Source organism: Talpa europaea (genome assembly GCF_964194135.1).
Source record: "Talpa europaea genome assembly, chromosome: 2".
Classification (NCBI taxonomy): domain Eukaryota; kingdom Metazoa; phylum Chordata; class Mammalia; order Eulipotyphla; family Talpidae; genus Talpa; species Talpa europaea.
The window spans coordinates 132,971,246-132,992,324 of NC_140068.1; the positions used below are offsets into that span (position 1 = coordinate 132,971,246).

The following is a 21,079-nucleotide window of genomic DNA, read 5'->3' on the forward strand; positions in this document are numbered from 1 at the left end:
CCAGGTCAATATTGAAGATCAAAAAGTTGATTTGGGCCCAGGATCTCCAGGCCTTTAACTTAAGAGTCAAGAGCATAGGGAGCAAGGACTGAGGGATCCAGAGGGCATCTCTTTGGCCCAGGAACGGGACGAAGAGAGAGGACACCAGGTTCTGGCTCCCAGGTATGGAGAGGGAGAAGGGACCACTCTCTGGGCTCCAAAGGCTGGGTGGTCTCACCCTGGGCACCTTAGGTATGGGGTGTGGACGCCTGCCCTGGAGCGTGAGGATGGGGAGACACATTCCCTTTTAGGGAGAAGTGAGTCAGCAGTCACAGCCCCTTCTCTGGCTGATCTCTTTGTGGCCACATCAGACCCCAGGCTCTTCCTTATTCCTGTTTTCTGTGCTCCAGAACATGGAGTCCAAGGCCTGGGCCATTCCTCCTCGTGCAGGGGCTCCTGGTGCCTGGATAGTGTCCAGAGGCTGAGGGCTGTGAGCTGAGATGGACTCAGATTGGGCTGTGAGGTCCCAGCACAGGGAGGGGGCTCTGGAACCCCATGTCAGGGCCCTGGGCTGCCTCCAGAAGGCAGCACAAGCCTTGTGCACCCTCTGTCTAGGGTTCTTGACTCTCCCAGCATGAGGGTGCTTTGCTCTGGATGAGGGAGCCCTAAATTACCCCCTTTTTCTTCTTTACCTTTTCTTCCCTGCGCGTTTGAATTATACCATATGTCTCTGCATGGAGAAGGCCTTACATTTAAGTACAGTTTCCCAGCTGATCACAGAAAGACCTCTGTGTGGTTATAGCCCAACTGACAACAGAGACTCTCCCAGCCCTAGCCAGAGCCCCTGGACCTCTCCCCAGTGTCCACTAAGCTGACACTTCCCTGCCCCCACCCGCAGGCTCCTCCCCCTCCACTTCTTCTTGCCTCCCTCCCCTAAAGCCCCTATTTCCTCCCTCTTCTGACTCCTCCAGGATCCTCCCCTCTTCCTAGCCCCTGACCCTGGGGGTCTCTCCTCCTGCCCCTCTTCCAGCCCATCCTAGGAATGGAGGGATTAGTGTTGATTACCTGGAGAAGGAGCCTCCATCCCTGGAGTCAGCAGTGGAACAAGTGACAGGGACTCTGGGTCAAGGTCTCATCCCAGGAGACTGAGGGTACCTAGTATGTTTGTGGGGCCCATCCTGGTCTTTAGATCCAGCTGTTGTGGCCTGGGGATCTGCTCCTGCCTGAACCAAAGTCTGTGGTGATTAGTTAACAGGGACCATCATGTCAGCGTGTATTAGGAAACAGGTCAGACACAGAACCTGAAGCTGAATGAGACTCCCCTTAGTATGCACAGCCCTGTCCTTCTGGGAGCCCCAGGAAGACTTGGGAGACCAGAGGGTTCTCGCCCTCTGTCCTCAGCCCGTGGCCACACGGGGGCGCTGCGGCGCTGTCCTAGTCTGGCAGCCAGGGGAGAGGCTGGGTGTGTGTGACTCAGGCTGAGAGGGTGAGCTGGGGCTGAGCATCCCTGGGGGAGGGGGTGATGGTGCCCTGTGAGCAGCCCTGGCACCAGGCCGGGGTGGGGGGCGTGGGGGAGAGGAGAGGAGGCTCTGGAGATGCCTGTGTCTGAGGCACCATCTTCTCTCCCCACAGCCTCTCTCTGCGCCCCTTGATGACAACACCCCGGAGACTACAAAGCAGATGATTTTTTCTTGCACACCCTGTGCCTTTTCTGAGGGCTACATTTTACTGTTTTTATTTTAAAATAATTTATGTAAAAAATGGTACAGGATTCTTGTATATCCCACACCCCTTTTCTCTGAATATCTCTGTCTTATCTGCACAGCCAATGGAGCAATAGTCACGTTATGAATAATCCCCATACCCGATTTGGGTCATTAGTATTTCTTTTGACTTCTCCAGGCTCCCATCCTGATGTCACATTAAGTCCCAGTCTTGTCTCCTGAGGCTCCTCTGGCTGAGTCAGTCTCTCAGACTCTCCTTGGTTTTGATGGTCTTAGCATTTAGGGGAGCACTGCTCAGGTGTGTTGCAGAAAGTCCCTCAAGTTGAGTTTGGTTGACTGGGGTGATGGGGTTGGGGAAAAACAGAAACATGAGGGCCCTTCTCAGCCCAGCGCCCTGGAGAGTCACCTACACCTGCTCTTCTTGTGATGTCACCTTCCCCCTTCGGGTGTCCACTTCCTCCCTGGGAGGTTCGTTCTTTCCTGCGTCCCTTTCCACACAGCAGTCACTGGAAGGAGTCACCATGTGGAGCCCACACTTAAGGGGTGCTCTGCTACAAACATTTGTGTTCAGGTTTTGTGCAAACACAAGTTTTCAAATGAGTTGGGTAAATACCCAGGAGAGTGATAAGCAGGTTTTAGGGTAAAACTGTATTTCACTTAGTAAGATTTGAAATTGCCAAATCTCTTCCATAGTGACTGTGGGATTTTGCATTTCCTTCAGCAGTGAAAAAGGGTCCCTTTTATTCCCCATCCTGGTCAGCACCAGTGCGCAGTGTTGCCCCTTATCTGAAGTTTCACTTTCCAAAGCTTCAGTTTCCTGAAATTAATTTTCTGAAATTAATTAGGTTCAACATTTTTTCATAATAAGATATTTAGAGAGAGATCACAGTCACGCAAATTTTATTACAGTACATTGTTGTGATTTTGATTGTCCTGTTTTTTGTTATTTTTTTAAAGATTTATTTATTTTATGTACACAAGAACCGGGGTATAGGCCAGAGGTGTGGAGGGTGAAAGGACTCACCAGAGACAGAGTTGGGAACAGAACAGGCAGATTGACTGAAACACACTGCTGAGGGGAGCAGTGGATGAGACAGGAGAGTTCTGCTGCACCATGTGTGTATCTCCCTGGCTGTGGATCGAACTCAACTTCTTAGGTTGCGTCTTAACCCCTTGCACCACCAGGCAGGCCTGATTTAAAGTTATTAAATCCTGTTTTAAAGTTATTGTTATTCATCATACTGTGTTATTCATCATATTTATGTATACAAGAGCTGGGCTAAAGGCCAGAGGTGTTGGGGGTGAGAGGATTCACCAGAGACAGAGCGGGGAGCAGAATAGGCAGACTGATTGAAGAATACTGCTGAGGGGAGCAGCGGAAGAGACAGGAGAGGTCTGCTGCGCCATGTGGATAGCTCCCTGGCCAGGGGGATAGAACTCGTGCGGACAGCCTCATAGGCCACGTCTTAACACCTTGCACCAACAGGGAGGCTCCTGTGCCTAATTTTTTATAAAATAAATTTATCATATATATGTATGTGCAGAGAAATCTTCGTGTATAGAGGTCTCCATACTATTGGTGGTTCTGGTATCCACTGGGGGTCTTAGAATACATCCCACATGGATAAATAGGGGCTGCTCTACTAGAATTTGGATTTAGGCCATATAATATGTGTATATAGCATGTCCTTGTTACTTTAATTTGCACTTGTGTTTATATATGTCTTTCAACATATGATGTTGAGTTTCTGTACATATGCCTAGTTGCCATTAATATAGCTTCCTTGGAATTTGTTCAGTTTTGCTCAATTTTAAAAAGTTATCTGTTCCTTGTTGAATTTTAAGGGTTCTATGCATATTCTAAAGCATGTATTATATTAGAGTCATATTTTGCAAATATTTTCTCCTGGTCTGTTTTACAGACCTAACACTCACATCAATGCATACATAGACTTTTCTGGGAAGAGAAATGAGAAGTTGCTGACTGCAGTGGGTTCACAGTAGAGGGGACTTAGTTGACTAAGGATGATGTGACTTACGTATTTGTGTATGTTCTTGAGTATTTATGAATCCCCTGTGTGTGTGAATAAGAAATATTAGTTATTATCAAAATCATTTATTATCAAAAATAAATTACACAACTATCCCTGACACTATCAAACCCTTGGCAGATCCCCCTCAGTCACGTGTTCTCAGGCTCTGAGCCTCTCTCTACTCTAAGACCCGCCATCTTGTCATTGAATGATTTTGCCTTAGAATTTCCACCTGACCAGGTGGGCTGGGTGGATGATACACCTTACCACCAAAAAGAGCTAAAAATATGAGATACGTGTGGACACAAAACCATCTTCTTAAAAGCATTAGAACTGACAATATAGTAATAAATGCCTTCACCCAGAAGAGAAGGAGGACACTCTGTGTGGACCCCATGAGAACAGCCCTGAAGAGGGAGTAAGGGCTGTGAGGGACCCGTCCAGAGCAGATATGGAGCCCAGCCCTTCAGCTCTGTGCTGAGTCTGAGGACAAACACCTGCCATCCCTTTCAAAATTTAGGGAGACCTGCTTTATTCTGTCTGTGATGTGTGTGTGTTTGTGTGTGTATACACACATATGTATTGTGCAGTTCTTAGGATATAATCTGTGTTCACTATAAAAATACAAAATGTTACAAAGCATATTTTATTATTTTTTTGATTTTTAATTATTTTTTAAATATTTTTATGTCTTTGTTGATTTTTAAACGGTATTTGCTTCCCCCTACTACCTTAGGTGTAGTCCCCATAGAGTTTCCTTCACCAATGTACCTGTGCACGATCACCACAGTCCCCTGCGCTCCTCCCTCCCCAACTCCCTCCTCTGCCTCCTCCCCTGAAGTATGTCTCTGATTTATAATTGTCTGTCTTTGCTTTGTTGTGGTTTTTTTTTTTTAAGATTTATTTATTTATTTATACAAGAACCGGGTACAGGCCAGATATGAGGGAGGGTGAGAGGATTCACCAGAAAAAGAGTGGGGAACAAAACAGGAAGACTGATGAAATACACTGCTGAGGGGAGCAGCGGGTGAGACAGGAGAGGTCTGTCGCTCCATGTGGGACCCTCACCAACTGGCCAGGATTGAACTGGTGTGGCAGAGGCTGCAGACAACTTCATAGCATGGCGCTCAACTACCTGCACCACCAGGGGAGGCCCTCCTTTGTTGTGTTTTGTACTGTTATTATTTTTTTGTACTGATGTCTTATTTGGTTCCCCTATATTCCTGCTATAAGTGAAACTATCCAATATTTTTCTTTTTCCTTCTGGCTTATTTCACTGAGCATTATTCCTTCTAGCTCCATCCACATTCAAAAGAGGTGAAAGACCTATACAAAAAAAAAAAAAACCCACTGTTAAAAGAAATAGAAGAAGACACAAAGAAATACAAAGACATCCTCTGCTCATGAATTGGAAGAATTAACATTTTTAAATGGCCATCCTCCCAAAAGCAATATACAGATTCAAATCTATTCCAATAAAAATCTCAATGACATTCTTCAAAGAAATAGAACAAATACTGATTAAATTCACACTGAGCAACAAAAAACCACAAATAACCAAAGACCTACTGATGAAAACAAAGGAGAAAGGAGGTATCACACTTCCAAACTTCAAGGTATGCTACAAAGCCATAATAATTAAAACAGTTTGGTATTGGAACAAAAACAGACACACAGACGAATAGAACTGAATAGAGAGCCCAAAAATAAAATCACACTTATATGGACAACTGATCTTTGACAAAGGAGCAAAGACCATGCAATAGAACATATACAGTTTATTTAATAAAAAGTGCTGGGACCACCACATGCAAAAAAATGAAACTAGACCACTACCTCTCACCAGGCACAAAAATTAACTCAAGATCGATAAGAGAACTGGACATAAGACCTGAAACCATAAAATATATAGAAGAAAATATAGGTAAAACACTACAAGACATATATCTCAGAAACATCTTTAAAGATTCATCACCCAAAGCAAAGATAGTCAAGGAAAAGATAAACACCTGGGATTAATCAAACTGAAAGCTTCTGTATAGCAAAAGAGACATTAACCAAAACAGAGAGGCATTCCACTGATTGGGAAAATATCTTTGCACTCTATTCAACTGACAAGGGGCTGATCACAAAGATATACAAAGAACTCACACAAAGACTCAACAAAAACAAAATAAACAATCCAGTCAAGAAATGGGCAGAAGAACTTAAGACATTTCCCCAAAGAGGAAATGCAAATGGCCAACAGGCACATGAAAAAATGTTCAACATCCCTTATAATCAGGGAAGTGCAAATCAAAACCACATTCAGATACCACCTTACACCAGTAAGAATGGCACATATCAAAAAAAACAAGCAACAACAAATGTTGGTGAGGATGTGGTATAAGAACTGTATGAACTCTCCTACATTGCTGGTGGGAGTGCAGACTGGTCGAACCACTATAGAAAGCTGTCTGGAGGTTCGTCAGTCTACTGAAAATGAAGGTACCATATGACCTGGCAATTCCACTCCTAGGGATCTACCCAAAGGACACAGAAACATTGATTCAAAAGAACACCTGTACCCCTATGTTTATTGCAGCACTATTTACAACAGGTAAAACCTGGAGACAACCCAAAATGCCCAAAAATAGATGACTGGATCAGAAGGTGTGATATATATAATATACACTTGGAATATTGTTCAGCAATCCAAAAAGATAAAATAACGCCATTCGCAAACAAAGATTTTTGAGACCAGATGATATTGACAAACACTGTCAGCTGTTGTTAACAATGAGGAACAGAAAAGCACTGAAATGAGGCTTCAAGTTTTGAAATGACCCATCATTGTCAGGGTTCCACAGGCAGGTCCAGCACCTGAGCCCAGAGGAGAAGGGCTGCACAGGAGGGAGCAAGAGGGAGGGAGCAGGGACATGGACAGAGACCACCCTGTCCAGTGTGAAGAGCTGTGGGGTCCTGGTCAGGGAGGCTCAGGAAATCAGGGAGCATCTCCTCAAGCCTGAGAGAAAGAATCTGGACACAAAGTAAACTCAGTTTCTGATGACACAGAGCACATGTCAGTCACTTCTGCCACAATCCAAAGTGCTATGTCCCAAGGAAACTAATTTGCATGAGGTGAATTAGACCTTTATTTTTTGCTGGGGCGGGGGTACTACCAGCTTTACTTGAAATGAATGACAAAAACTATCATTATTAATTTTTGTTAACCTGTACACACTTTCTAGAAAATGAATGTGAGCTGTCCCTTTAAGAAAATCAACTGACAGTTGATAAATGATAGTAATTATCTGCCTTGATAAAGTACAAGCTCCAAGTGAAAACCAGAAAGTGAAAAATTGTGTCCCATTGCTATAAGCTTGACAACTTCCACTTACTTACCTTTGGGGATCTTTGATACATAAAACAGAGAGGCTGTATAGCTTTTCTTTGGCCAATGAAAACAAAGAGTAAATGCAGGAGAAAATAGGACAATCCAACATTTTTCTAGCGAGACAGAGAAGAAAAATAATTTGTAAGCAAAAATGTAAGCTGTAAAAGATTCACACATGATCCTGATTATTTTCATTAAATATCTTTATTTCATTAAGACACTTAGAACACACATTGGGTTATCAATAATATTCTATATTAGTTAAAATATCTTTAAGTTGTTTTTATTCCTCATGTAGTAAATACTGAGAGCTATAGCCTCCTAAAACTATACTGGGTCCTCACTAGTTTGTAAAAGTGTGCAGAGATCCTGAAACAAAAACTCTTGAAAATCGCTGCCCCAGTCCCCGGCCTGGACTCCGGGAGGCAAGTGTGACAAAGGCCTTGGAGCAGGAGAGGAGGGGGCAGCAAAGTCCCAGGTGCCAGGTGTGGTTCTCAGGGTGTCAGCAGCCAAGGCTGTGTCTGGGCCAGGGAAGGTGACTGTTGGGGCTTCCCCCATCTCCCCACTTTCACTTCTCTCTTTCACAACCTGTGTTGGGTCCTCCTTCCTGGATACTGGTGACTCACCGCAGTTCTCACTTCCCCATGCCTGGAGGTCTCCAGAGCAGCCAGTCAATCTCACAGCTGCCACCAGTGTGGACTCAGAGGCTCCCCAGACCTCAGGAGCACCCCGTCATGAGGCCCCCAACCCTCCTGCTGCTCTCAGGGACCCTGGCCCTGACAGAGACCTGGGCAGGTGAGTGCAGGCTCAGGAGGGACAGGCCACTGAGGAGGAGGGACTAGAGGAACTCAGGCAGGAGAGGGAGGGGGCGCAGGACCCCTGGAAAGCCTCCTCTCTGCCACTGCTGACTCTGTTGTCCCCCTTAACCCCACCCTGTCCTGACCCTTTTCTGTCTCTCCCAGCCTCCAGCCTCCTCTTGCCCCTCTGAGTCTCCAGCCTTCTCCTCCGCTGCCCCATTTCAATCTCAGGAGCCCCCTCGCCTCCTGCCCTCCTGCCCCAACTCCATGGGACCCGCGGGGAGAAGGGTCAGCCCGGGTCTCCCTCCCGCCCCCAGGCCCCCACTCCCTGAGGTATTTCTTCACCGCGATGTCCCGGCCCGGCCTCGGGGAGCCCCGCTTCATCGCCGTGGGCTCCGTGGACGACACGCAGTTCGCGCGCTTCGACAGCGACGCGGCGGAGCCGAGGATGGAGCCGCGGGCGCCCTGGATGGAGCAGGAGGGGCCGGGGTACTGGGAGGAGGAGACACGGACCGCGAAGGCCAACGCGCAGACGTTCCGCCTCAACCTGCTCACCCTGCGCGGCTACTACAACCAGAGCGCGGCCGGTGAGCGGGGCGGGCCCGGGGCGCTCACGACCCCACCCCCGCGGGCGGGCGGGGACCCCAGACCCCGGGCCCGAGCGTCCCCCGAGGCAGGGGGACCCGCCGGACCCTCGACCCGGGACGAGCCCCGGGACGTTCCCCGCGGGGTTCCCGCGTCAGTTTCGGTTTATTCCCGGCGGGGGCGGGCGGGGTGACCGCGGGGTGACGCGGGGTGACGGGGCGGGGACAGGGTCTCACACCTTCCAGAATATGTTTGGCTGCGACGTGGGGCCCGACGGGCGCCTCCTCCGCGGGTACAGTCAGTCCGCCTACGACGGCGCCGATTACCTGGCCCTGAACGGGGACCTGCGCTCCTGGACCGCGGCGGACACGGCCGCTCAGATCTCCCGGCGCAAGTTGGAGGTGACTGGAGCTGCTGAGCGCGTCAGGAACTACCTGGAGGACACGTGCATGGAGTCGCTGCGCAGGTACCTGGAGATCGGGAAGGAGACTCTGCAGCGCTCAGGTAAGAGGGGCCGCGACGTCTCCAAACCCCTCAGGCCAGCACCGCGGGGAGGGTGGAGTCAGGGTCACAGCAGCGCCCCCTCTCTGGTCAGGGGAGGAGGAGCCTCCTGGGTTTCCTGACTCCCCAGAGGACCCCACTTTTCCTCAGAACAGTTAAGGAATCCAGTGTCTTCTGAGCCTGAGGGGAGACCAGCCCTGGAATCAGGCACCCTTCATGGGATCCTTGTGAGGAGGCAGCCCTCTTGGGAACCCTGAGTTTTTCCTTCAGGGTCTTGTGATTGGTCGCATGACATTTTTCTGATGTCACTCTGCTTTTCTGAGTCCCCAGGTCAGGAGCAAATTTAGGTGCTCTCCTGCTTAGAGAACAGTGTCCTCCTATCCAGAGCTGTCGCCCTAATTCTAGAACTTTCTAGGGAATAGAGATTATCCCAGACTCCCCAGACCAGGCTGGTTTCTAGATTTTGTGCTTCCTCTTTCCAAACCCAGTGCCCTCTCCATTCTGTGGATGGTCACAGGAGGGTTATTCAGGGTCCATGAGAGAAAAACCCTGACTGTGAAAGTTTTTACCCTCTCCTCAGAGGCCCCAAAGACGCATGTGACCCACCACCCCACCTCTGACCAGAAGGTCACCCTGAGGTGCTGGGCCCTGGGCTTCTACCCTGCGGACATCACCCTGACCTGGCAGCGAGATGGAATGGGCCTGACCCAGGACACGGAGCTGGTGGACACCAGGCCTGGAGGGGACAGAACCTTCCAGAAATGGGCGGCTGTGGAGGTACCTTCTGGAGAGGAGCAGAGATACACGTGTCATGTGCAGCATGAGGGGCTGCTGGAGCCCAAAGTCCTGACTTGGGGTAAGGAGGGAACGTGGGTACAATGCCTCTCAGGGGCATCAGGAGCCCTTCTGGAGACCTTCAGAGCATCAGATGGGGGCCTGGGGCTCAGGGTCTCACCTTTCCTTCCCTTCCCTTCCAGTGCCCCCTCCTCAGCCCACCGTCCCTACTGACTCCACCGACCCCACCACAGGTGTCATTGCTGGCCTGGTTCTCCTTGGAGCTGTGCTCACTGGAGCTGCGGTGGCTGCAGCTGTGATGTGGAGGAAGAAACACTCAGGTAGGGAAGGGAGTGGGGGGATCGTGTCCACTGGGGGCTTTCAGGCCAGAGGTAGCACATGCCCTGCCTGGTAATGGGAAACACCACCCACACACTTGTATTGCCCAGTCTGGAGTTGATTGCTAACACTCTTTGTAAAGCATTTTTGAAAATGAATCACAAGTTGTTCACCTTGATAATTCTGGCACAGGGAATGGTCCCTGCTGAAGGCAGACCCAGGAGGTTGTTGGTCTAGTCCCCTGTCATCTCCTTTCTTCATATTTCCTGGTCTTGCCCTAAGTTTCCAGTCACAGCTCTGGAAACTTCTCCCCAGTGGTCCAGACTTTGGGATTCCTTCATTTTTTTTTAAAAGATTTATTTTTTTATTTATTTATACAAGCACTGGGTACAGTCAGAAGCACGGGAGAGTGAAAGAATTCACTAGAGCCAGAGCGGGGAGCAGAGCAGGCAGAAGGACCAAAGTACACTGCTGAGGGGAGCAGCAGGTCTGGACATTTGAGGTCTGCGCGCTATGTGAGACCCTCCTCCGGTGGCCGGGGAGCATCCGGGGATCGAACCAGCGCTGCAGAGGCTGCAGGCAGCTTCACAACCCAGCGCTCAACCGCTGCGCCACCGGGGAGGCCCCTGGGATTCCTTTAGAATATCGTGTCCTGACTCTTCTCTGGTCTCATAAGATGCTTCAGTGTAGTAACCCCAGTGCTGGTGCTAATTGAGACCCCTGTGTTGATGGAGTCAGTTACCTTCACAGTTGGCTGAAAAACAGGACGCATAGCCTAAAAACCTGGGCCTCCCTGGTGGTCCAGGGGTTAAGTCTCAGTGCTATCACCTCTACAACCCAAGTTCAATCTCCAACCAGGGTACTACCCACATATGTCCATCAGACCTTTCCTGTTGGCCCGATGCTCCCCTTAGCAGTGTATTTCAGTCGGTCCGCCTGTTCTGCTCTCCACTGTGTCTCTGGTGAGTCCTCTCATCAACTCCACCCCCGTGCTGCTGACCTACACCCCAGTTCTTCTATGCAGTAATAAATAAACCTTAAAAAAGGACCTAGGAACCCCTTTTCAAAAGAAGAACACCTGTGTAATGTACCACATTACTAAAGACACTGTCTCTAGAATAGGGAGGTGCTCTACACTGATGACACAACTGATAATTGTTGCACCAGATGTGTGACTGACTGTTTATGCAACTAGGAAACCTCAATGAACTAAAAACATGCACAACTTGCAGCCTGTGGAGAGTGTGTCCTAGTAGGGAAGGGAGGCTGGGGACTGTGTGACAGTGGATCAGATAGTAAACCACGCGTGTCTGGTTAGAAGTGGGTAACGGATGTAGGAAGGTGACCAGAGTCAGTGTGTGGGGACAGGATGGTTTTCTTCCCAGCATGATCAGTGTGTGTCTCACTGAAGTGTCCTTTGAGAAGAAGTTTGATGGACATGTTGCCCACAAGGATGTGATGTGCAGGGAACTTTAGTCCATTCAGGACAATCTCCAGGGCAGATGCCTGAGCAGGAATGTGACTATATGACTGACATGAGCAAGGAGGCAAGGAGATGGGATCTGTGTGCACCCAGGTCATTCAGGCCTGAGGATGTTGGGAGGATGTTTGATGATAAGACCTTCTGAACAGATAGACACCTGTGGGACTTCTCTCTGGTAGCCCCAGTCTGGCTGCTGTGCAGCATCGAAGGGTGAGAAGTGGGAAGAGAAATGGAGGAAACCAGTGCAGGTCCCAGGACTGTGCATATGTAGACATGGTATTTACAGCATTTCCTACTGCTGGGCTGTGAGAAAGGGGTCAAGGATGAAACACAGTCAGTGTTTCAGGCTGTGCAGGCAGAGAGGTGGAGCCTCAGTGACTTGAGGAAGGCCCCAGAAGACCCATATGTGGGCATCCTAGGCATTCACTTTAGGAAACTTGAATCAGATCTATTAGAATTGAAAGTGATGATGGCAATTGGACAGACAAGTCTGGGACCCAGGTGAAATGTCTGAGGTGAGAAACATATCTGGGAGGTGATGTGATATAAATGATATTTAAAGCATGGAGCATGTAAGGGTCACCCAGAGTGATGACAAAGCAAGAGAAAGGAGCAGAATTGAACCCCACATTCCACAGTGATGAGAAATCTGAGCAGACACCCCCCAGAGCAGACTGCACAGTCTGACCCTACATGGGGAAGACACAGAGCCCAGGGAGCCCCACTTCAGTGAGCACAGGAGTCACCTGGACACTCACGAAGACTCAGAAGGTCTAGAACAGAGCCTGAGAGTCTGTTACTTGGCCCCTTCCCCACCCTAGAGATGGAGAATGTGGGGCTGATGCTAAGGAAGAGGCACCTTCATCCCTGAAAACAGGAACAAATAACAGGGACTCTGGAGTCCAAGTTCCCATCCAAAGAGATTGAGGGAAACTATAATTTGGGGACTCAGAACTGGGGGAGCAACTGTTATGACCTAGATACCTGGCTCTTCCCTGAGGCCTGTACCAATAGTTACTCAGCACGGTGTCAATTGGAGGACTCCTAATGTGACAATGGACCTGTCCTGCTGCTGGGACCCCAGGGAGCCCTGGTGGGGGACCTGGCCCAGCAGGAGAAAGGGCAGTTCTGGTCTCCTGTGCTCAGCCCTGTGGCCACATGGGGGCGCTGCCGCGCTGTTACGGATTCTGGTGGAGCCACCAGTTGGTGGGGGGGCTGAGGTGAGCAGAGTTGGGGGTCCTGGAGGGTGGCGTCCTTGGGGTGAGATGCTCTGTGAGGAGTCAGAGAAGGAGGGCTCAGAGGAGAGGAGACTCTGGAGCCTGCCCTGGGTGTGAGGTTTCCAGCTTTTCTCCCCAGAACCCCTCTCTCCAGTTCCTTGAAAGCAATACCTGGGAAAACTGGGAAGTTCATCATTTTCCTTCTACAACCTATGACTTTGTTGAGGGCTATTTTTTTAAATTTTTAATCTAAAATTTAATTTCAAACAATATTTTAAAAAATGCTGTTATATTTATAGAAAGGTGGCAAAGGTAGTAGAGTTCCTTTATAACCCACATCATTTCCAAATTGTTAACATCTCACATGACCACAGTGCATTTGAGCAGCTAAGGAAGCAATATTGATTCATTTTCACTAAACTCTGCACTGTATTTGGATTTCATTAATTTTCCTATTGCTGTTTTCATGCTCCAACATCCCACCCAGGACACCACATGAAGTTCCAACCATAATTCCTTTGTGCCTCTGGCTGACAGTTCTTTCCTCTGCTGATGACACCTGTGAGCAGAGCTGCTCAGGCACAATGGCCTCTCTTTGAGGTCGTTCTCCATCAACACAACAAGTGCCTAAATATCCACTTTTATTTTATTTTCTTTAGTTATTTTTGTCTTTGGAAGGAAGTCACTATGGGCAGCTCACATTTAGTGGGGGTTCTGCTATAAACATTTACTTGCATGCAGGGTTTTCGGGTTTGGTTTTCTTTGTTGTTTTGCAAATATAAGTTTTCAGATTAGTTGGGTAAATAGCTGGGACAGTGCTCACTGGATTGTATGGTCGGTCTATGTCTGGCTTTAAAGGAAATGTCAGATCCTCCCTGGTGACTGGGTCATCCTATCCTGGCAGCAGTGATGAGGGGTCCTGTGCTGCAGTCAGCACTTGGTGTTGCCCATTCTAGGGGGACTTTTGCCTTCTAATAAGCATGTAGTGGTATCACTGTTTTTAGTCTGTCTTTCCCTAATAACCTGTGATATTGAGCATCACAGTTATTTGGCATCTGTATCCTTCATTGGTGAATTCTTTTGTCCATTGTTTGCATTGGATCATTTCTTTTCTTATTGTTGAATTGGAAGATTTCATTTATAATACAAATTCAAGATACAAGTCCTTTATCAGATACATGATCTGATTTGCAATCATTTCTCCCACTCTGTGTCTTACACTCTTGTACTTATACAATAGTATACACTAGTGACTAGATACAGACCTAGATGTATTTTTCTGGAAAGAGAAATGATAAACTGCTAACTGGTTTTGAGCAGATGACCTGGCTCACTGGAGGACTATGGGTGTTATTCATTTAGCTCATAAATTCTTGAGTATAAAATTTTCTTCTGTGCTCATGAAATAATACTTTCAAAATTAAATCCTACTAAAATCCCTTCAACTGCATCACATGCTAAGCCCAGAGCGGCCCGTCTGCCACATGATGAACCTGCTCATCATCATCTCTCATGGCCCGTTGGGGTCACTCTTGGTGGTATCCATGCTGTGAGTTTTAGACAAATGTACAATGATATGAACACCATATTGTGTCCTACATAGTAGACTCACCGCCCTCGATGTCTTCTGTGCTCCAAGGAAGCAGATGCAAAGAGAGACCAGTGGAGCCACATCAAACTTCAAGTTCCACGCAGGGAAGGAAACTGTCATTAAATGTAAAGACACCCTATGGGGTGGGAGAACTAATTTGCATATCATACACCCAAGATAGATGAGTTATATGTAATAACTCAGCACCCAGAATACAGCCCAATCAAAAATGGGGAGAGGAGCTAAGTGGACACTTCTCCAAAGAAGATGGAGATGGCCACAGGCACATGGAAAATGCCCCCATCACACGTCATCAGGGGATGCAGATCAGAACCACAATGAGACACCACCTCGCACCTGTGAGGGGCTCATATTAAAAAGACTAGAGACAACCAGTGTTGGCAAGGTGTGGGGGCAAAGGAACCTTCACACACTATTGTGGGAACTGGTCCAGCCCCTATGGAAAACAGTATGGAGTCTCCTCAAAGATTCTAGGTCTAGAAGGCAAATCAACATGGTGGCGAGGAAAAGTTGCGTATAAGACCTCCCATAAAAAATAAAGTTAATAGGGAGGAAAAGCGGCAGGTCCCTGCGAGAACTGGGACACGAAGATAAACAGGCGACTCTGGCAAACTGCCTGAAGAAGAAAGTAGCCATAAAAGAAGACTAGAAGGGAGGAAAGCTCAGAACCCTGCTACCCTCCCCCACCCACAAAGTTGACACTCTCCGACCAATAGAAAGGAGGAAAAAAGAAACAACAAAAAAAAACACCTTAAAACAACCAACAAGAACAAACTACGCTTGCGGGACTGTGAGTGGAAAGGAACTATTTCCGTCACCGCACCCTGTGAACTGGAACTGTGGAGAACCCTGCAGGAATCACCGCGGAGGTGAGGGAACAAACGGCTCCAGGTGCCATTAGAGAAAAAAAAAAAAAAGACTCCCAGGAGACCTACAAATAGCCCAAGGCCAGCCGGTAAGCTTGTGAGGAAAAGCAGCGCTTGAAAAGCATACACTGATGGCGGCTGCCCAGGTCCCCGCGCCTGCGACCTAGGCTTGCAGGGAGACGCACTGGAGACCTCATTTAGGAGAATGTCCCTCACTGAGTAATCAGAAACCAGGCATCCGGACACAGGAGCTGGGTGCAAAAGGTGCCATTTCTGTGGACACTAACCAGACTACAGTCAATGTCCTGGACCGTAGGGCTTTGGAACTGAGACCCAGGGCACAAAATTTGGGGAGTGAGATCCCCTCGACGGTGGGGCACAGGGCAGACACAGCACCCCCACGCTGTTGGGGTGCTCTATGCCACTCCCACTCTCTTCCCCCGGACCCACTGGGTTAAAAAAAAAAAAAAAAAACACAGTTCGCGAAGGACAATAGGAAAGATCTCTGGAGTCACCTAGCGACCAGAAAAAAATCACCAACACCCTATAGTTGGAAACCAGGGATCCCAAAAACACCCTCAGGTGCTGAGAGAGGGTGGGCCATGCAAATGGGGGTATGGGGGGAAATAAGGTGTGGAGCAAGACCCCATCCTGGAACTGAGAGCTAGGCACAGGATCCGGGGCATGGGACGCACCATAGCAGCAGGCACTGCACAGGGTGACAGCCAGCATTTTGGATCTGATAGCCCTGGAACTGAGACCTAGAGTGCAGACTTCAGGGCGTCGGATCCATACAGCTGTGTACACAACAGTGGGTGAACACAGGCAGGCACTGCACCCGGCTTGAATAAGAGCCCCTTGTTGAGTTGCTCCCCTCTGCCCCCTCTCCGCTACTCAGAGAACCACTGGGAAAAAGCACAGATCAGCAAGTACGGGTCTCTGGCACCAACTTGTGAACAGAACTAAATCACCAACTAGCTGATTCCCTGTTGGAACTGAGTAAATACAGAGGGAGGGAACTATAAGGGACAGAGCCTAGCAACACAGCATTAACACCCTGGTGGAGTTTTGGCTTACCAGTGCTGGTCTCAGTCTGGTAAACAGTTTCCAACACCCCTAAAGGAGCACTCCAAAGAGATGTCTGCCAACACCAGTGGCACAACGTCCCAACACATAGAACTAATTAGAAAGCAAACAACAGGGAGAAGAAAAAATATAAATAATCAAGCAAGCAAGCAGGAGGACACACCACGAAAACAAATACAGTCACCAGAGCTCAACAATGACATGGAAGAACTTCTCGGCCTATCAGATAGAGAATTAATTATCATCCTGATTAAAAAGCAGAAAGAAAACAAAAAGGAAAAAAATGATTTGAGACAAATCACTGAACAGAAGAATGAAATTGAGACCTTAAGAAAGGAAAGAAAAGAAACACAGGAGATAAAAAAGATTACTAGAGGAGATAAAGAACTCTGGGAAAAGCAATAAAAACAGGATTGATGAAATGGAAGAACGGATCAGTACTATCGAAGATACAGAAATAAAAAGAGCCAAAAGAAAAAAGGAGAAAGAAGTGCAAATAAAGCAGTATGAGGAGACTCTTAGACAATTATCAGACTCAATGAAGAGAGGATATCTAAGAGTTATAGGCATTCCAGAAGGTGAGGAGAGAGACAAAGGAACTGAGAAATTATTCAAGGAGATAATTGAAGAAAACTTGCCAAGCATGATAAAGGAGATGAATATAGACATACAGGAAGTGAGAAGAACTCCCAATTACCATAATGAAAAGAAAGCTATGGCAAGACACCTAATAGAAAAGCTTGCAAGAGTCCAAGACAGGGCCTCCCCGGTGGCGCAGCGGTTGAGCGCTGGGTTGCAAAGCTGCCCTCAGCCTCTGCAGCGCCGGTTCTATCCCCGGCTTCTCCCCGGCCACTGGAGGAGGGTCCCACATGGCGCGCAGACCTCTCCTGCCGCCCGCTGCTCCCCTCAGCAGTGTACTTCGGTCCTTCTGCCTGCTCTGCTCCCCGCTCTGGCTCTGGTGAATTCTCTCACCCTCCTGTGCTTCTGATTATACCCAGTGCATGTATAAACAAAACAAACAAACAAATAAATAAATAAAACATGCCTCTATTAAAAAAACAAACAAACAAACAAACAAAAAAAAGAGTCCAAGACAAGGAAAAATAATGAAACTGGCAAGGGGGATGAAACAGATAACTTATAAGGGAAAACCAATCAGGTTAACTTCTGACATCTCCGAAGAAACATTACGGGCAAGAAGAGAATGGAGTAACATATTCAGCAAACTTTGAGACAGAAAATGCAAACCAAGAATACTTTACCCTGCAAAGCTCTCCTTCCTCTACGAAGAAAAAATATGGACCTTCTCAGACAAACAGAAACTCTAAATGTAAATGGATTAAACTCATCAATAAAAAGACACAGAGTAGAAGGCTGGATTAAAAAAAAAAATCCAACCTTCTGCTGTCTCCAGGAAACACATTTAACCACAAAAGATAAACATAGACTGAACGTAAAAGGTTGAAAAACAATCCAACCAGCAAATGGACCAAAAAAGATGGTAGGAACAGCCATACTTATATCAGATGAAAGAGACTTCAAATTAAAAAAGTATAAAGGTACGTAGATGGACACTTCATTATGATCAAGGGGACAATACATCAGGAAGATATAACACTCATCAATATATACTCACCAAATGAAGGGGCACCAAAATATAATAGACAATTATTATCAGCTCTGAAAACAGATATTAAAGAAAATACATATATAGTGAGAGACTTTAACACCCCACTCACACCAATGGACAGATCAATGAGACAAAAAATAAAGACACTAGAGCCTTAAATAAAGACATAGAACTCATGGACTTACCAGACATCTATAGGACACTGCACCCAAAAAAATCTGAGTACACATTTTTCTCAAGTGTGCATGGATCATTCTCCAGAATCAATCACATACTGGGCCACAAGACAAACATCAACAGATACATGAAAATCAAAATCATTCCAACTGTCTTCTCTGATCATAAAGGTATCAAGCTAGAAATAAATCATGAAAAGGAAACAAGGAACCCTCCTACTTAATGGAGATTGAAATCCACACTACTGGAAGACCACTGGACTAATGTGGAGATCAAAGAAGAAATTAAAAAATACTTTGAGTTGAATGACAAGGAGGACACCAATATCCTAAATGTATGGGATGCAGCAAAAGCAGTCAGTGGGGTTTCTCTTTGTTTTTGTTACTGTCTCTTTTTCTGTGCCGAAGCTCTTTAATTTGATGTAATCCCAGCTGTTTATCTTTGCCTTCACTATCACTGCTTTGGGTGATGTGTCTGTAAAGATGTCTTTGAGGTGCATGTCTTGTAGTGTTTTGCCAATATTTCCTTCTATGTATTTTATGGTTTCAGGTCTTATGTCTAGTTCTTTAATCCATTTTGAGTTGGTTTTTGTGCATGGTGTGAGGTAGTAGTCAAGCTTCATTCTTTTGCATGTAGCCACCCAGTTTTCCCAGCACCATTTATTGAACAAACTTTCTTTGCTTCAGTGCATATTCTTTGCTCCTTTGTCAAAGATTAGTTGACCATAAATCTGTGGGTTTATTTCTGGGTTTTCTATTTGGTTCCATTGGTCCTTGTGTCTGTTCTGGTTCCAATACCACGCAGTTTTGATTATTATGACTTAGTAGTTGCTGCAGGAGGCCTTGATGCCCCAGCCAGATAAGACACTGGCAAGCAGCGAAGCTAAAGGGCCTCACACCGTGGGGCCGAAGGTAAAGAGCCTCACACCGTGGGGCTGAAGATTCCTTGTGCCTCACACTGTGGGGCTGAAGATCCAACATTCCTTCACTTTTTGTTCTTGGTCATAAAAGGAGAAAAATTTCCCAAAAAGTACATTAGGCTATGAATTATATGTATCAGCAGACTGCAAGCAATTGGCACAGAAAATTACCTGTTTAGAAATTAGTTACTACACAATTCGGCCCAATTCACAATGGGAGACAATTTATTGTATATATCTGACAAGCAATCCAGCATAACAATTATAGTATATCCTTGTTTCGTTTTTTAGAAGTTTCCTTTTAATTTAGAAGTTTCTTAGGAAAGTTTTTAAATAAAGTTAACTGTGTTAAGAAGTTTGTAGGTAGAAAAAGTTCTGATAGCTGAGCAGCAGCTGGTCTCCGGCTGAAGGCCATGTGAATAAAATAGTCTTTTGATGCTTAGGCTTTAGCTGATAGGGATGCACTGGCGGCTATCCACTGTTTTAAATAAATGTCTAGCTGAAATAATAAGTTTTAGTGTTAGGTCTTGTTTTGTCACAAGACAAACATCAACAGATACATGAAAATCAAAATCATTCCAACTATCTTCTCTGATCATAAAGATATCAAGCTAGAAATAAATCATGAAAAGGAAACAAGGAACCCTCCTACTTAATGGAGATTGAAATCCACACTACTGGAAGACCACTGGACTAATGTGGAGATCAAAGAAGAAATTAAAAAATACTTTGAGTTGAATGACAAGGAAGACACCGCTTTCCAGAATGTATGGGATGCAGCAAAAACAGTAATACGAGGAAAATATATAGCAATACAGGTTCACAGGAACAAATGAGAGAACTCAAAGAAACAACCTAATTTCACATATCAAAGAACTAGAAAAAGAAGAACAAAAAAACCTAAAGCCAGTAGAAGAAACGAAATAATAAAAATCAAAGCAGAAATAAATGAATTAGAAATTAAAAAGCAATCCAAAGGATCAATGAAACCAAAAGTTGGTTCTTGGAAAAAATAAACAAAATAGACAAACCTCTAGCAAGGCTCACAAAGAAAAAAATGGGAGAAAACACATATAAATAGGATTATAAATGAAAGAGGAGAAATCACAACAGATTCAGTAGAAATCAAAAGAATAATCAGAGATTACTATGAACACTTATATGCAAATAAATTCAACAACCTAGAAGAGATGGACAAATTCCTAGAACGATATAATCATCTAAAGCTGGACAAAGAAAAAAAGAACAACTAAACAGACCAATTACAAGCAGTGAAATTGAAGCAATAATCAAAGCACTCCCCAAAAACAAAAGCCCAGGCCCAGACGGCTTCACAAATGAATTCTACCAAACGTTCAGCAGTGAATTAGTGCCTATCCTACACAAACTCTTTCAAAAAATTGAAAAAGAAGGAATACTACCCAATACGTTCTACAAAACCAACATTACACTAATACCAAAACTCAACAAAGACGCACAAAAAAAAAAGAAAATTACAGGCTAATCTCCCTAATGAACACTGATGCAAAAATCCTCAACAAAATCCTTGCCAACAGAATCCAACAATGCATCCATAAGTTAATTCACCACGACCAAGTTGGATTTATTCCAGGGACACAAGGATGGTTCAACATCTGAAAATCAATCAATGTAATCCAACACATCAACAAAAACATATATAAAAACCATATGATAATATCAATAGATGCTGAGAAAGCTTTCGAAAAAGTACAACACCCATTTATGATAAAGGCCCTTGAAATTCTCGGGACACAAGGAACATACCTCAACATCATAAAGGCCACCTATGACAAGCCCACAGCCAATATCATTCTCAATGGTGAAAAGCTGACAGCATTCCCATTAAGATCTGGAACAAGACAAGGTGTCCACTCTCACCACTGCTTTTCAACATAATACTGGAAGTCCTAGCCAGAGCAATAAGACAAGAGAAAGATATAGAAGGAATCCAAATAGGCAA

The 21,079-nt window shown here is 46.1% G+C and overlaps 1 protein-coding gene across 1 annotated transcript in view; it reads left to right on the forward strand.

Moving 5' to 3' along the window:
* Nucleotides 1-7,846: 7,846 nt before the first annotated feature.
* The window catches only part of LOC311167677 (popy Class I histocompatibility antigen, A-1 alpha chain-like), a gene marked incomplete at both ends in the record, with an annotated part of 424,513 nt that continues 411,280 nt past the window's right edge, over nucleotides 7,847-21,079 (forward strand). The window contains 4 exons of the mRNA XM_084228734.1: nucleotides 7,847-7,907; nucleotides 8,227-8,496; nucleotides 8,723-8,998; nucleotides 9,576-9,851. Coding sequence (XP_084084860.1) covers nucleotides 7,847-7,907; nucleotides 8,227-8,496; nucleotides 8,723-8,998; nucleotides 9,576-9,851 — 883 coding nt within the window. The remainder of the gene's footprint in view (nucleotides 7,908-8,226; nucleotides 8,497-8,722; nucleotides 8,999-9,575; nucleotides 9,852-21,079) is intronic.